This window comes from Culex quinquefasciatus, chromosome 1 (assembly GCF_015732765.1).
Source record: "Culex quinquefasciatus strain JHB chromosome 1, VPISU_Cqui_1.0_pri_paternal, whole genome shotgun sequence".
Lineage (NCBI taxonomy): Eukaryota > Metazoa > Arthropoda > Insecta > Diptera > Culicidae > Culex > Culex quinquefasciatus.
The window spans coordinates 77,260,410-77,275,627 of NC_051861.1; the positions used below are offsets into that span (position 1 = coordinate 77,260,410).

Sequence of the window (15,218 nt, forward strand, 5' to 3'; positions counted from 1 at the left end):
CGTCATCGGATTCGGTGCGAAAGTGGCTGATAGGGTTTATCAAATCTGGTGCTTTACGAGCTTCCATTCGCGTGTGTGCTGATGGACTCAAAATTCTGCTACCTGGCAGAAAGGATTACAACTACGTTCGGGATTTCCTGAACAACACAAAGATTGAATACTACAGCCATGACGATCCCATAAACGCCCCATGAAACAGGTCCTCCGTGGCCTGTACGACATGGATGTTAGTTTGCTGAAAGAAGAGCTAAAAACTCTTAAGTTGAACGTGACCGAAGTCTTCAAGATGACGAGTCGAATCAGCGGCAAAAAGTTGCAGAGAAAACAACACCACCAAGTTTCAGTCAGCAATCGAGGGAAAACCAACCAGCATCAACGGGTGAAGGCAGTAGTGACCTGTTTTCACCACAAGAACTTCTGAACATTTTCATCAAGATGACAAAAACTCTGCGTGGGTGCAAAACTCGCCAGGAACAAGTAAGAACGCTTGGAGGATTTATCTTAAAATACAGTTCGTAGCTAACTCGTTCTAATGATTTTGAATATTTCAATGAATTTCCTTTTTTTAAGGATTAGTTGTTGCCTTTTTACTCAAATGTATTAGATTCAATGCAAAAATGTAAAACACTTTGATGTATATAAATGAATGTGAACAGTTAATAATAAAACGAAAAATACAACAAAGATGAAGAGCATTAAGCCATACCACTTAACATGTAAATGAAATATAATTATTATAAAAAAGTTCAATAAAGGCATATTTAATTTCAAAAAATTTCACGAATCATTAGTTTTACGAAGCATTATGTACCAATACGGGTGGTAAGAGTGGATCACATAGAGCTAATTGAGACCCCCGGGACAATTATGCAGTGAACTAGTTTATAAATATGTTGCATTTATGTAAAATTTTAATGTTATTTGTGTACCATAAAGAGATTTTATTTTAACTCTAATTGTTAAATATCGCTAAACAGAGTGTTTTTTGATTTCGCAGTTTTTTTTGCTGATCATGCTTTGTGCTTTCAGTTTAAACAAATGATGATAAGCTTCCGATTTGAGAGTTCAACATCCTTTTCATCCTCATCACCATTTACATTTTACCCCATCCATATCATATGGTCTGTCTAGTCTCTCATCATGAGCAACGCGAGAGTCAAATCAACTTCTCCCGTCAAGAGTTTTGAGAGATCGTACGACGAATACAAATAGTAGCGAGCCTCCACCGTTTTGACTCAGTTTGACGTTATCATTCCGATGAAAAGCATCAACCTCCTCCTCCTCCTTTGTGGTGTCTAAGCGGGGTCGTTTGCGGCTTAGCAGCACGGCGTGGCACAGCTGGCAAATCCTTCCACACTACCTACAACAACAGCAAAAAAACACACGAAAATAGGTTGTGTACTATTTTTAAAGCCAGTTGATTGAACTCTTTGGGACGTCCTCGACCTTAGAGCAGTGTTTCTTTTGGTGTAGAATAAAAATAGCACGTGCGCAATAGCCATCAACCCACCGAAAAACAAGTACCTTTTCGTGTGTGAAATTAAGATTTTGTTTGTTTTGTGTGTTTTGTGTGAGAAGAAAAAATTGTGAATCCATGCAGCACATCATGGAAGCCAAAGAAGATATGCCGAAAAATGATACCATTAAGCTCCGCAACAAGCATATCGGGTGAGTAAATTAAAGTAAACTTGTGTAAAGTATAAACAAAATCTGTCTTGAACAAAAAATCTTAGTTTCAGTTGCGTTACGTAAGAATCAAATTCTATATCCACTTTGGTGTTTGTTATTTTTGTAACGGTCTGTTTGGCTAAGCGAGTCCTGTGCTATTTAAAAGTTCACAAGATACACAGCACGTCTATTTTCAATCAAATGTATAAAAAATAAAGCCACCATTTAAATATATTTAAAATGAACAACGGTTGTACAATGCAATATAAATCAATACTACTGTTTTGTAAACCGAATTTTTTACTAGTTTCTTAGTATTAATGAGGTTTTCTTTCAAAATTTTCTAATATTCAAAATTATGTTGAACGAACCCAAATGGTTGAGGGTTTACCAGAATGCATCTCTATGTTTTGACAAAAAATAAAAATTTCTGAAAAAAATATTTTCAGTATACTGAAAATTAAAACTATTTTTTTTTTGTTTTGTATGCAAATTTAACTTTTAACTTGACGAATACCGTAATCTGGGCGAATCGGGACTTCAGTCTGAATAGGGACAGCAGTTTCTAGAGCTCTTAAAGCTTTTAAATTTGGAAATGGATGTACACTAGGGTGACAATAAAAATAAATCGACATCAGAGATACCATCTGACTCGATTCATAATGCAAAAATAAGTATCTGTGCCAATTTTGACCCAAATCGGATCCTAATTTTTGGTGATTTTTCCAGAAAAAAAAATTTTCTTGTATACTTCCTATATACCCCTTGTATACTTTCAAGTATATAAGCCGATTTCTTTTCATCGCATTGCTAATAACTCATCAGGATAAACTCGGATCGTCTTGCACCCTTCTACAAAGTTGTAGGTAATTAAATTTCCTACAAGAATCTCACACTTGGTCAATTTTGAGCGAGACCTGCGCCACCTGCTGCAAAAATCCTGAAGCGATGTTTTTCCCCATACCTTTTTGTGATTTTCCACATATAAACTTAAACGATGAAAAGCGACCCCTTAGCCTTAACCGATTTGGCTCAAAATTGGCACTGTTACTTGTTTTTGCCTAATGAATCGATCCAGGGGGTATCTCTTGCGATTTTCCGAAATTTCCATTTTTTCTTGTAACCCTAATGTACACATTTTGTTGGTCTGAGTCTGTTCTAACCGAAACCAACCAGAAAAATCAAAATATTGTGTTCCAACATGGTTAAAACTGCTGTCTCAATTCGCCCCATGTGTCCCGATTGACCCCAGTTTACGGTATAAAATAATTTGATTTGAAAATTTCTTACTCTTGCAAAATTTAACTACAATCCAAATGGCAAATATTCCACTCTTGACCAACGGTAACTGTTATCATTTTTTATTTACATATAACTTTAAAAGTGAGCAAATTTTAAAAAAGTAAAAAATAGTTTTTTTATTGGGTTTTATTGTTGGTACTTTTTAATCCGGCTGAAACTTTTTTGGTACCTTGGGTATGCCCAAAGAAGCCATTTTGCATTATTAGTTTGTCCATATAATTTTACATACAAAATTGGCAACTGTGAGTGTACATACAAAAAATGATATATGAAAATTCAAACATCTGTATCTTTTTGGTTTTTGATATATTTGGTGTCTTTGGCAAAGTTGTAGGTATGGACTACACTGAACAAAAATGATTTTTTACACATTCTGGAAATTTATGAAAAGTTGACATGTCCCCTGAAACATATTAAAAAAAAGTGTTTTTTTGCAAATCAAGTTTTTGTGACAAAAAGTGAAATTAAAAATCACCAAAATTTTTGTATCGTTTATATTTTTTTCAGTGTAATCCTTATCCATACCTACCACTTTGCCGAAGACACCAAATCAATAAAAAAAACTTCAAAAATACAGATTCTTTAATTTTCATACATCATTTGGACAGCTGCCAAATTTGTGTGGAAAATTATATGGACAAACTAATAATGCGAAATGGCTTCTTTGGCCATATCGAAGGCACAAAAAAGTTTCAGGCGGATACAAAAAAAAAAATATATATATATATATATATACAAAAAAAATCGAATGACCGGAATCTCATAGAATTGCTCAAGTTTTTTTTTATTTGTATTGCTGTGTAATTAGTGTCAGATAAATTTATAAAATCAATTGTTATTCTTGACAGTTTTAGTTTATATTTATATCCTTCCACCTGAGACAAGACAAAGCCTATATTCTAAGTGCTGACCCAATTTCCCATTCCTCTCTCACTATTCGCAGCAAATCGTGCCAACTCTTCTACAAGACAGATCCTTTGAAAATAGTTCGCGGCCAAGGGCAGTACATGTACGACGAGGAGGGAACCCAGTACCTTGACTGTATCAACAACGTCGCCCATGGTAAGTGTCACCCGTGATGATTTCCGTTAAAGTTGGAATTTTATTTCTGATTTGGCCATTCAAACACTTTCATTCAGAAATTGTGGTAAAATGCAATTTCCAATTTCTCTATAATTCTAATATTAAATCAAAAGAGAAAAAAAGAACGAGAGAGCGAGAGAAAATAATAGTTTGTCTTTACGAGAGTCACAATGTCTGCGGGTTTCCTCTAGAAATCAGCTGAGCGTAAATAAAATCAAACCGTTGCCAAGAAACGGCGTGCGACGATGTTTATAGTTTTACTGAGAGAAGCACGTGTGACTTTGACATATAAAGATATTTATGAATTTTAGATACGCCTACTTTAATACCGGTTTTTAGCTGGGTTTGGTTTTAAGATTTGTAATAATTAAGCTTGAACAAGAAGGAGCGTTTTCAGGAATAGCTTGTTCTTGGAAGGTGGGTCAATTGCCATTATAGTACTTTAAATGGTAACATTCCACTTTTAAAGCTTGTTGAACCAGTTACCTAATTGAGAAAAACCAGTTTTGATTGCATCTACTCAACTCTATAGTTGCTGATTTAATTATTGCAGTGATCATTGGTCAGTAACTAGCTCTTGAAGTTATGACTGAAATGGGTGTCACTTTTCATGCGAATTAAGGTGAAAGTTGGATTGAGATTTAATTTAAATGTTATTTAAACTTACCCGTTTACTACCCTTATCTTATTTCAATAAATTGTATCCAGTATGTATCATTATAAAACATGTTCAAATAGATTTTAAATTAGATCACATTAGGATGTTTATGGTTGAGCTTGCAGTAAAGTACACTCAACCCCCGGTGGTTGGTAACTTTTTCGTTTGACACTTTTTTAGTTTGTACGCACACTGTCAAAACAAACGTTTGGTAGTGTATGTGAACTCCGTGTAAAAAGGGTTGACAAGAGTTGGTGTCAAACCATCGGAGTTTGAGTGTAGAATATAAGTGAAAATATATGCCGAGTCTTTGTTTGCAACCGTCAGCCTCTGTTGCTGTGGGTATATATTCGAATGCCATAAATATACAAACTCTACCGTCACGAAAAAAAAGGTGATAACATAACAACACGAGCGAAAATAAATTTCAGTGAGTTTTTTTTTCAGCCAGGTTGTCGCTGCGAAAAAATAAACATTTCTTTTATAAGTGATCACTCTTTGAAATAATGTGAACTATTTTTCACAATCTCACTTTTAACAGTTGCGTCTACTCTGAATGACGATAATCACTCGGAAGAAAGTACCTATCAGTCGTCATTAATTTCGCCGTTGACGCATTTGACCCCCTGGTTATCACGTTTGACTTAAAGCCAACAGTCTAAACTCGGTTCGGCAATAACAGCAACTCCGTATCAATTCTTTAAAAAAAGATGTTTTGTTCAAATTTTCCGTTGATTCTAAACTTTGGTCAGCTTATCTTGTCTGGATCTGGACGCGGACGACGAGTGTAAATATTTGCCCTGAAGGAACTTGGTTTCCAGCAGGTTATCACTCCGTCCAGCTGATAGTGTTTACTATTCCAAGGCGTGCGCACTGCCACTACACAGAGAGGGAAGCACGTTTTTAAGTCCCAGCTGATAGTGTGAAATGGACCAACTAAAGGGCATGCTTCCGAAGTCTGACTTGTTCACGCTCGTCATCATCGTGAGGGAACAGGTTGAGCTGACTTCACCAGCTGTTTGACCACGCTTGGTTATTTGATTTACATCAATACTAAACCAATTATGTTGAATGCTTATTGAATATTGAGTTCACGTTCAATATAAGACACTTTTTTTGCACAAATATGAACAAAATATTCTTTGGTCCAGACACATTAATAGGTTGGATAGATTTTTTTTCCAATGCCAAGTCTTCCGAATGGAACAATTAAAACAATTCTTTTGAAACCTAAGCCAATGCAAATTAGCCTTACATAAGTTCCCCAATAGAGCCAATAGAACCAACTCCACCTGAACCAGATTTCTCAACACCATGACAGTCGTCCATTGCCGGCCGCTCCCATCTCCACTGCGCACTAGAGAACCTGGAGCTTATTTGAGAACGGCCAACTCAAACCAAAGGTATCAATCGAAGCACGAGAACTGTCAAACGGAGCTACCAAACGAGCAAAAGACAAAAAAAAATTTAAGGGGTCAAGGGCAAATCACCACGGTGTCCCCAAGTATGTTTTGCTTTGAGACGGTTTTTGGGAAGGTGAATGGTCTAAGGAGCCACCCTAGGCGAGTGGTTACGACCGTTTGCATTGTTGTTCGAATTCTTCCTGTGTTCTAATTTCTAATAGGAAAGCTTTTTCAATATCTAGATTAAATTTTCAAAAGGTCCTATCAGCATAGGAAACCCATGAGGGATAGGTTGTTATGAAAATTTAACCTTTCTTCTCATCTTTTATTGGATGAATTCTGTATCGCCCTGGCAATTTTTGGCGAGGTAATGTAGGTTTATTTCAAATGCGCCTGCACGAAAGGGCAGGGGATCGAACCCCGCCGAGAACATTCATGTTTTCAGGAGCGTGGACAACTTTTAGAAATCCCAAACACCCTCCACCCCAAGTTTCCACGTGGTTAATGATGTCCCAAAAATTATAATACGAAAAACATTGTTTAAATGAGAAGTAAATTCACGAACTTTTATTAAAAACGTTTTCCTCATTAAACTGTTCAAGAAGTGTTATTTATCATAGAATGAAGAATAAATTTTGATTATTAAAAAATGCTTGTTTAAAAAAAACAAATTCACAGAAATGTTTTCAAGTAAGAATATTTGTCCTAAAATTACGTAGAGAACAGCATGCTTAATAGATTAAATAACACCAAAAAATGTTTGATATAATGGCTAATCACAAAAATAAATTATTAAAAGTCTCACTTTTATCTAGTGAAATAATTTAAATAACTGCTCATGTATGTAGATTCAGATTAGAAAAACTTACAACATAAGTACAGAATCGTGTTTCAAAGAATATCAAAACGACTAAGTGAAAGAATGGATAAAACAAAAAATAATACAGAAACAAGATTATTTATAAGGAGTGTAAAATTCATTAAATTAAGTATGAAGGACGATTATCTCTCATCTAAACCGCTAATGTTTGGAAGAAGTTTGAAACCTTGTTTGAAACTCCCAAATATACACTCAAAGTGAAAAGTATCCTTTTTCAAGTTCACCCGTCGTCACCCTTTAAAAGGGTATCGAAAATGTACTGATTTTGACATACCCTTTTAAAAGGGTGACGCCGGTGAACTTATGAAAAGGATAAAAAGTATCCTTTTTGAGGATTGAAAGTACCCTTTTGAGGGATACTTCTGATTTTGAGTGTAGTTTTACATTTTCGATGCACACTCCAAATCACACCACATCGTAACAGTTCCGGAGTGTTTAATTCGGTATATCCATTTCTTTCTCTCCTACAAATTGCCCTTTCACAGTTTAATGCAACACAGTAGGCCTGGCCGCTTTATTGAGCGTTGTTCAGCTCGGGGATGCTCAAATGTACTAAACAATACAAAAACTTGAAGCTGTGTGTAGTCAAATTAAACTGATTTAACAAATTTACCTTATCACTGTTAACAAACTGTCACTCACCCACTTCTAGAGGGTGCGAATTATTTTGTTTAAAGCGCGAGCGCGCGCAAAACGGTAAATATTTGTGTTCTACAAGTAGCTTATCATCTCGTTGTCGGGACATCATCAGCGCCATCAACATCACTATAAGCGTGGCTGGGTTTCGCATACAGTCATCCCTCATATTCGGAACAGTTTACAGATCGGCCAATGTTCAAACAATCATAGCAAATCGATAATTGAACTTAATGATTTTCTTTTAACCTTCATTTGAAAGCTTTTCTTGCGATCTTTCGAATGCTGTATCAAACAACTGCAAATTGTAACTTTCGCATCAAGTTTTTGAAGAAAAACTTTGACCCTTGAAATCCACAAATTCGGAACACTTTTTTCTTACGGATGTAAACAAACTTTGGTTCTCTCTAGAGGTGGGACGACTGTACACGATTATATGAAGAACGACAAGGTTCATTGTTTGTTGTCTATTTGCACACCCTCGAGCAAAGTGCAATTGGACCTGTAATGGGACCAGTCAACTTTGCATTTATTATTTATAATGCCCGAGTTGAGTTTCGCAAACAAAATTATCTGTCTCGTATAAACATGTGTACGCTACCCGCTTACGCATAAATATCCCATGTTGACCACGGACGGACGGGGCGACACCTCGCAAGACCGGATTTACAGGCTGTTGTAGCAGGGCAGCACGTGGTCCAACCGCCACATGGCATTTTTGCAGACAACTCCTTCGTCAAGGTTGAGATCTTGAGCAGCTTGCACAAGCCCAAATGTGATGCAATGCGACACACTTTTCGACAGTACCTGTATATTTTTAATCCGATTTTAATAAATTAACTCGCCTTTTCCTCTTTCCAACAGTTGGCCACTGCCACCCCAAGGTGGTGGAAGCCGGATCTCGCCAGCTGGCAACGCTGTCCACCAACAATCGCTTCCTGCACGACGAGCTGGTCAAGTGTGCCCAAACGCTGGCGGCAAAGATGCCCGGCGATCTGTCCGTTTGCTACTTTGTCAATTCCGGCTCGGAGGCGAACGATCTGGCGCTAAGGCTGGCACGCCAGCACACCAAACGGCACGAGGTCATCACGCTGGATCAGTGAGTGCGGTTTATATTGAAAATGTTTAATTGCGGAGAAGATTCGCTCATTCAGAACTACCTAATTTCCACACCTTTTTTCCACAAGAAACCGGGAAAGGACTGACTTGAGGCCGCGTCCCCCACCTTGCTCCGTAAAACGAAAACGAAAACAAGAAGATTCGCTTTTTAAGAACTACCTAATTGAAATTTATTAGTTTCTCTTCAATTTGTTAGGTTGAATGAAATTGTAATCTAATTATTGAACAAAACGGGTTTTAAAATGATTTGGTGTCTTTGGCAAAAAAACTACTGAAAACAACCGTTTTAAATGGTTCAGTTTAAAATATGCAAGTCCAAATGTTGGCATTAGTTGTAAGTAGCTTTCATGCGACACCAAGTGGCAGCTTTGGAAACTAGCCTTTCAGATTTGGTTATTATGGTTATGCTTGTGACATTACCAATGCACTTTTTTCACTGAATTTGATCTTGAAACTAAAAAAAGCGTGTAAACGTAGGTTTGTTCAATTGATTGTTTGTATCAAACAATTTTCACAATGCCAATCGAAAAGTTGAACAGTCTAGTCAGTTTATCGGTTCAGCCTGACCCCCACATCGTTGAGCCTCAGATCCAGATCTAAATAAAACGTTATCTTTCGCAGTCTTCGAATCGTTAAGATAACCCGTCTGGGCTTTGCCCTCTAAGGGCATCTCCACCGCAGGGACCTAATTGCGTTGCAAACCTAATTTGGCACCCGCGTCAAGCCCACCGCGGTACTTGTGCGAGAGCTAATTTAGGTTCGAGTTCATCCGTGTTCATCCGAATCTAAACAAAACTCAGGTTAGCTCCGGGATCTACCGGGAGCAAATCGTGTGACGGATGGTTTTTTCAAGCAAAACAATGTAATTGGGCCAATGTGAGTTTGTAAACAAAGAGTTTATCCTGCTCACGTCAGTAAATGTTTACATTAGGAGTGATGATTGATTTCTCGATTTCAATTCTTCGAGTTTGGAGATATTTTCCCTCCCGTGCTGCAAGTTTACGCATGAAAAATGACTTTTGGTTATCTGGGGTGATGCAGTTTTATTGTTTAGGTTAGATTGGGGCTGTGTTTGACTAATTTTGGTCAACGCATTGTCGATCTACTGCCGGACATGCAAGAGACAAATCATTTGTATTGAGTAAAAAGCAAAATTCAAGCAAAACATTTTAAATAAGCCAATACGGATTTGAAAACAAGCAATCCGAGCACAATTGGGTCCTAAAATGAAGCCTAGATTGCTGATGTTATTGTTTACAGTGATAAAGCTTATTTTTCTGAGTAAGACCACAAAGAATTTAAAATGGATTTTTAAATCAATTTTGAAAAATTATCCTCGCGATACTCCTTTAGCCAAATTCCAAATTGAATTCTTAAATTCGTAAATTCTTAAATTCTTAATTCTTAAATTCTTAAATTCTTAAATTCTTAAATTCTTAAATTCTTAGGTTCTTAGTTCTTGAATTCAGCCCAAATTTATTGGGATTCTTGGATTCTTCCAATTCTTGAATTCTTGGAGTTCTTGAGTTCTTAAGTTCTTGAGTTCTTGAGTTCTTAATTCTTGGCGTTAATGAGTTAGGTTCTTGGAGTTCTTAGGTTCTTAGGTTCTTGGGATTCTTAAATTCTTGGAGTTCTTAAATTCTTCAATTCTTAGGTTCTTTGGAAGGATTCTTAAGGATTCTTAAAATTCTTGGGATTCTTAAATTCTTAAATTCTTGAATTATTGAGTTCTTGGATTCTTAAATTCTTAAATTCTTAGATTCTTAGATTCTTAGGATTCTTAAGTTCTTGGGATTCTTGGGATTCTTAGGTTCTTGGGATTCTTAAGGATTCTTAAATTCTTGAGTTGTAGGTTCTTGGGATTCTTCAAGTTGTTGAAGTTCTTGAGTTTTAACTGATTTATATTCTTAAAATTGCATTGAATTCTTAATTCTTAAATTAGGATTCTTAAATTCTTAAGAATTCTTAAGATTCTTTGAGTTCTTAATTCTTGTCTTATTGAGTTCTTAAATTTATTAAATTCTTAAGTTCTTAAATTCTGAGTTCTTAAATTCTTACTTCTTAAATTCTTAGGATTCTTGGGATTCTTGGGATTCTTAAATTCTAGGTTCTTAAGATTCTTAAGGTTCTTCAACTTCTTTGATTCTTAGATTCTTAAGTTCTTACTTCTTAAATTCTTAATTCTTTGATTAATGAATTCTTGAAATTCTTAGGATTCTTGAGTTCTTAAGATTCTTGAATTCTTAAGTTCTATTGAATTCTGAAATTCTTAAATTTTAGTTCTTAAGTTCTTTAAGTTCTTGAATTCTTAAATTCTTAGGTTCTTCAGTTCTTAAGTTCTTAGGTTCTTAAGGATTCTTAAGTTCTTAAGGTTATTTAGATTCTTGGGATTCTTGGGATTCTTGGAGTTCTTGAAGTTCTTTCAGTTCTTAAGTTCTTGAGTTCTTGGAGTTCTTGAATTCTTAAGTTCTTGAGTTCTATTAGGTTCTTAAATTCTTAAATTCTTAAGTCTTGGAGGCTTAAATTCTTAAATTCTTAAATTCTTAAATTCTTAAATTCTTAAATTCTTAAATTCTTAAATTCTTAAATTAAATTCTTAAATTCTTAAATTCTTAAATTCTTAAATTCTTAAATTCTTAAATTCTTAAATTCTTAAATTCTTAAATTCTTAAATTCTTAAATTCTTAAATTCTTAAATTCTTAAATTCTTAATTCTTAAATTCTTAAATTCTTAAATTCTTAAATTCTTAAATTCTTAAATTCTTAAATTCTTAAATTCTTAAATTCTTAAATTCTTAAATTCTTAAATTCTTAAATTCTTAAATTCTTAAATTCTTAAATTCTTAAATTCTTAAATTCTTAAATTCTTAAATTCTTAAATTCTTAAATTCTTAAATTCTTAAATTCTTAAATTCTTAAATTCTTAAATTCTTGATTCTTAAATTCTTAAATTCTAAATTCTTAAATTCTTAAATTCTTAATTCTTAAATTCTTAAATTCTTAAATTCTTAAATTCTTAAATTCTTAAATTCTTAAATTCTTAAATTCTTAAATTCTTAAATTCTTAAATTCTTAAATTCTTAAATTCTTAAATTCTTAAATTCTTAAATTCTTAAATTCTTAAATTCTTAAATTCTTAAGTTCTTAAATTCTTAAATTCTTAAATTCTTAAATTCTTAAATTCTTAAATTCTTAAATTCTTAAATTCCTAAATTCTTAAATTCTTAAATTCTCAATTTTCAAATTCCTGATATTGAATTCATTTTATTTTTATCTTTGATAAAAAATTTGTTTTTGAATGTTAGAATTTCGGGTTTTTCCTAAATTTGAAAATTTTACTTAATTTCGATCCCGTCCATGTGGATCAATTGGACAGCGCACTGGACTCACAATCCAGAGGTTGCTGATTGGTACTAGCAATAGTGGCCGACAGCTATAAAGATAACTTCTTTTTTTACTCCATTTCGACCAAAAAACGAAAAAACTATATCTGTCCTTTTAATTTCAAAATTCTGTATTTTGAGATTCGACGGGGATTTTAAATATTATTATATCGAATACAAGATTATTAAAAATGGAAATTCCAATTCTTCGATTTTTTCATCAGAACATATTGCAAACAAGCACCGCGCGAAGAATCGTCAAACGCCACTTTTCGTTTATGCTGCGTTCCGCTTAAGAAAAATCTTTTCGTGACCCTCCGTGACTTTTTCCCTGACCATTTCTTGGGCGTTTTTTATATGGAGTTTTTCGTTCCTTCGGATCTGCGCATCAGCCTTTACGGTACAACCATTCAAAATATTTTTAAATGAAATGAAAAAAATAAATAATTCTGTAATTTCGGTAATTCGGAAATGAAAAAAATATATAATAAAAATAAACGTATTCGTAATTTTTTCTTACTCCTCACTGACGTGAGCAAAATACACCCTCTGTTTACAAACTCACATTGGCCCATAAACATTGTTTCGCTTGATATATATTTGAATTTTATACATTACTTAAAAATGTTCAAATCAGTTTAGTTATTTTTAAATTTTGAACATTCATGTTTAAATTTTCGGTGATGATTTGCTTATATTAATATATGTTGTTGATTATTTTTTGTTTAAAAAAAAATCCGCAATGTTTTTATTTAATAAAATCGTTTTGAACTTAATTACTGGTTTCTTTAATATTCATTCAAATTTGATATTCAAAATAAATGCATCTTCAACCAAAACAAATACAAATAATTCAAAAAATCGCTGAAAAAATTAGCCACCGGCAGCTCGGAGACTTCTCGAGCACCTATCTTGGCTACTCAACGGATCCCCGATGAACTTTTTCTTCGCTGAATGAACTCGAAGGCTAATTTAGCTTTAGCTTTGCTACCCGCGGTGCGAAAGTTGGGGTGCAAACATGTCGGGAGCAAATCGGATGAACTCTTTAAAAATTTGAAAATGATATTTTATTGATGTAAGCAAACAATTAGGACATATAATGCAATTGGAAGCATGTTCTATCATGCTAGAATGTAGTTTTATTGATTTCGATCAACAAAACGGCTAGAATTTGAAAATGAATAAATTAGATCCCCGCGGTGGGCTTGATTCGGTAGCCAAATTAGCTCCCAGCGGTGCGAAAACGTGTATTAGCTACGGAGCAAAGCTAAAAATGGGGATCCAACCGATAGGTTTGCCACGCAATTAGATCTCTGCGGTGGAGATGCCCTAAAAAGGCGAAATTTGTTCCCACGGCTTTCGTTACACTTTTGCTTGCAATGCCCTCCCTCTCTTATCTACCGATTCGAATTCTGCGAAGAAGGAAATATATTAGGGGAGGTTTTCCTTGAATAGCGACGACATGCCATCTAAGCTGCATAGCTATCGCGTTGGCTTGACTTGAATCATAGCTTAAAATTTTAAAGAATACATTGGCGTGATGTCACAGTTTGGTAGTTTTAGATTATAATATGAATATTTTAAACTTAAAAAGGTTAAAATATAAATGAATACTAAATTTTCTCCTTGCAGTGCCTACCACGGTCACGTATCCGCCGTGATGGACATCTCGCCGTACAAGTTTAACCAACCGGGCGGCGATCCGAAGCCGGACTTTGTGCACGTCGTAAGTATCGAGGCTTGAATCGATATCATGTTCATCCTTCAACATTCTTCAAATCCGCGTGCCGAAAAAAAAATTCTCGAAAGGCACCACCGAAAAACACACTTCGCCGCATCTTCGCGTGCATGCTGATGAAAGAGAAACGCAAAACACACAAAAAAACTACGAATTCCGTTCATAGGCACCCTGCCCGGACGTGTATCGTGGCAAGATCCGGGATTGCGATTTTCCCGAGGGTACTGATCTGGGCCAGCTGTATGCGGACGAGGTAGCGCGACTGGTCGAAAGCAGCCCGAGCGGCATCGCGGCCTTTATTGCCGAAAGTTTGCAGAGTTGTGGTGGACAGATTATCCCGCCGAAGGATTACTTCAAGAAGGTGTACAAGTGAGTTGTGGATAGTTATTGTTGGTATTAACGGTAGATTTGACTGACCTTGGCTTATTTCTATAGGATTATCCGCGATGCCGGAGGTGTCACGATTGCCGATGAGGTTCAGGTGGGCTTTGGCCGCATTGGCACCCACTACTGGGCCTTTGAGCCGCACGAGGTCATTCCAGATATCGTGACCGTGGCCAAACCGATGGGCAATGGACATCCGGTCGGCGCCGTCGTCACCACGCCGGAAATTGCCGAAAGCTTTGCTTCCACCGGAGTTTGCTACTTTAATACCGTAAGCCAACGCGCAACTCATAGTTCTTCCAACATCTAAACCTAACTTTAATTTCAGTACGGTGGAAATCCAGTCTCCTGTGCGATAGCGAACGCCGTTATGCGGGTCATCGACGAAGAAAAGCTCCAGGAAAACGCTTTAAATGTGGGCAAGTACCTACTAGAACAGTGTCGTGCGTTGCGTTTCGAGTACGAAATGGTCGGCGACATCCGCGGGACGGGGCTGTTTGTGGGTATCGAGCTGGTTACGAATCGTAAGGCGCGAACACCGGCCACCAAGACCGCCAAAGCTGTGGTGGATCGGATGAAGAAGGTGCACAAAATTCTCGTCAGCAGTGACGGGCCGGACGATAACGTGATCAAGCTGAAGCCCCCGATGGTGTTCAACGCCGCGAATGCGGACCAGTTTTTGTACGCAATACGAGAATGTTTGAGCTTTATGGAGAATCTAGAAAAGGGCCAGGTGAACGGAGGCAGCGAGTCGAGATCGACGGTTCCGATGCCGGCATCGGTCACCGGAGGGTTGTGTAATCTGGCCAACGGCGCCCTCAGTGAAAAGCGTGATCAAATGATCAAGTCTGTTTGAAGCTTCACGACCGGTTTTAACTGATTTATATATTTTAAATAACGAAGCAATAATACTTATTTGTTTTAAAAATAGGTAAGAAATAAACCATACTCTTAAAATTTTAAA

The 15,218-nt window shown here is 36.0% G+C and overlaps 1 protein-coding gene across 1 annotated transcript; it reads left to right on the forward strand.

Moving 5' to 3' along the window:
* Window positions 1-1,226: 1,226 nt before the first annotated feature.
* Window positions 1,227-15,218, forward strand: LOC6038485 (alanine--glyoxylate aminotransferase 2-like). The gene is made up of 7 exons (XM_001848230.2): window positions 1,227-1,668; window positions 3,914-4,032; window positions 8,495-8,729; window positions 13,765-13,858; window positions 14,037-14,239; window positions 14,306-14,525; window positions 14,583-15,218. The coding sequence occupies exons 1-7, from the start codon at window positions 1,595-1,597 to the stop codon at window positions 15,108-15,110; spliced, it is 1,473 nt and encodes a 490-aa protein (XP_001848282.2). The 5' UTR covers window positions 1,227-1,594; the 3' UTR covers window positions 15,111-15,218.

Excerpts from the sequence above, each read along its gene's own strand:
- LOC6038485 (XM_001848230.2), top strand. The coding sequence starts at position 1,595 with ATGCAGCACATCATGGAAGCCAAAGAAGATATGCCGAAAAATGATACC. Across the intron at positions 8,730-13,764 it reads GAGGTCATCACGCTGGATCA|TGCCTACCACGGTCACGTAT; the intron begins GTGAGTGCGGTT and ends TTCTCCTTGCAG. Across the intron at positions 14,526-14,582 it reads GAGTTTGCTACTTTAATACC|TACGGTGGAAATCCAGTCTC; the intron begins GTAAGCCAACGC and ends CTTTAATTTCAG.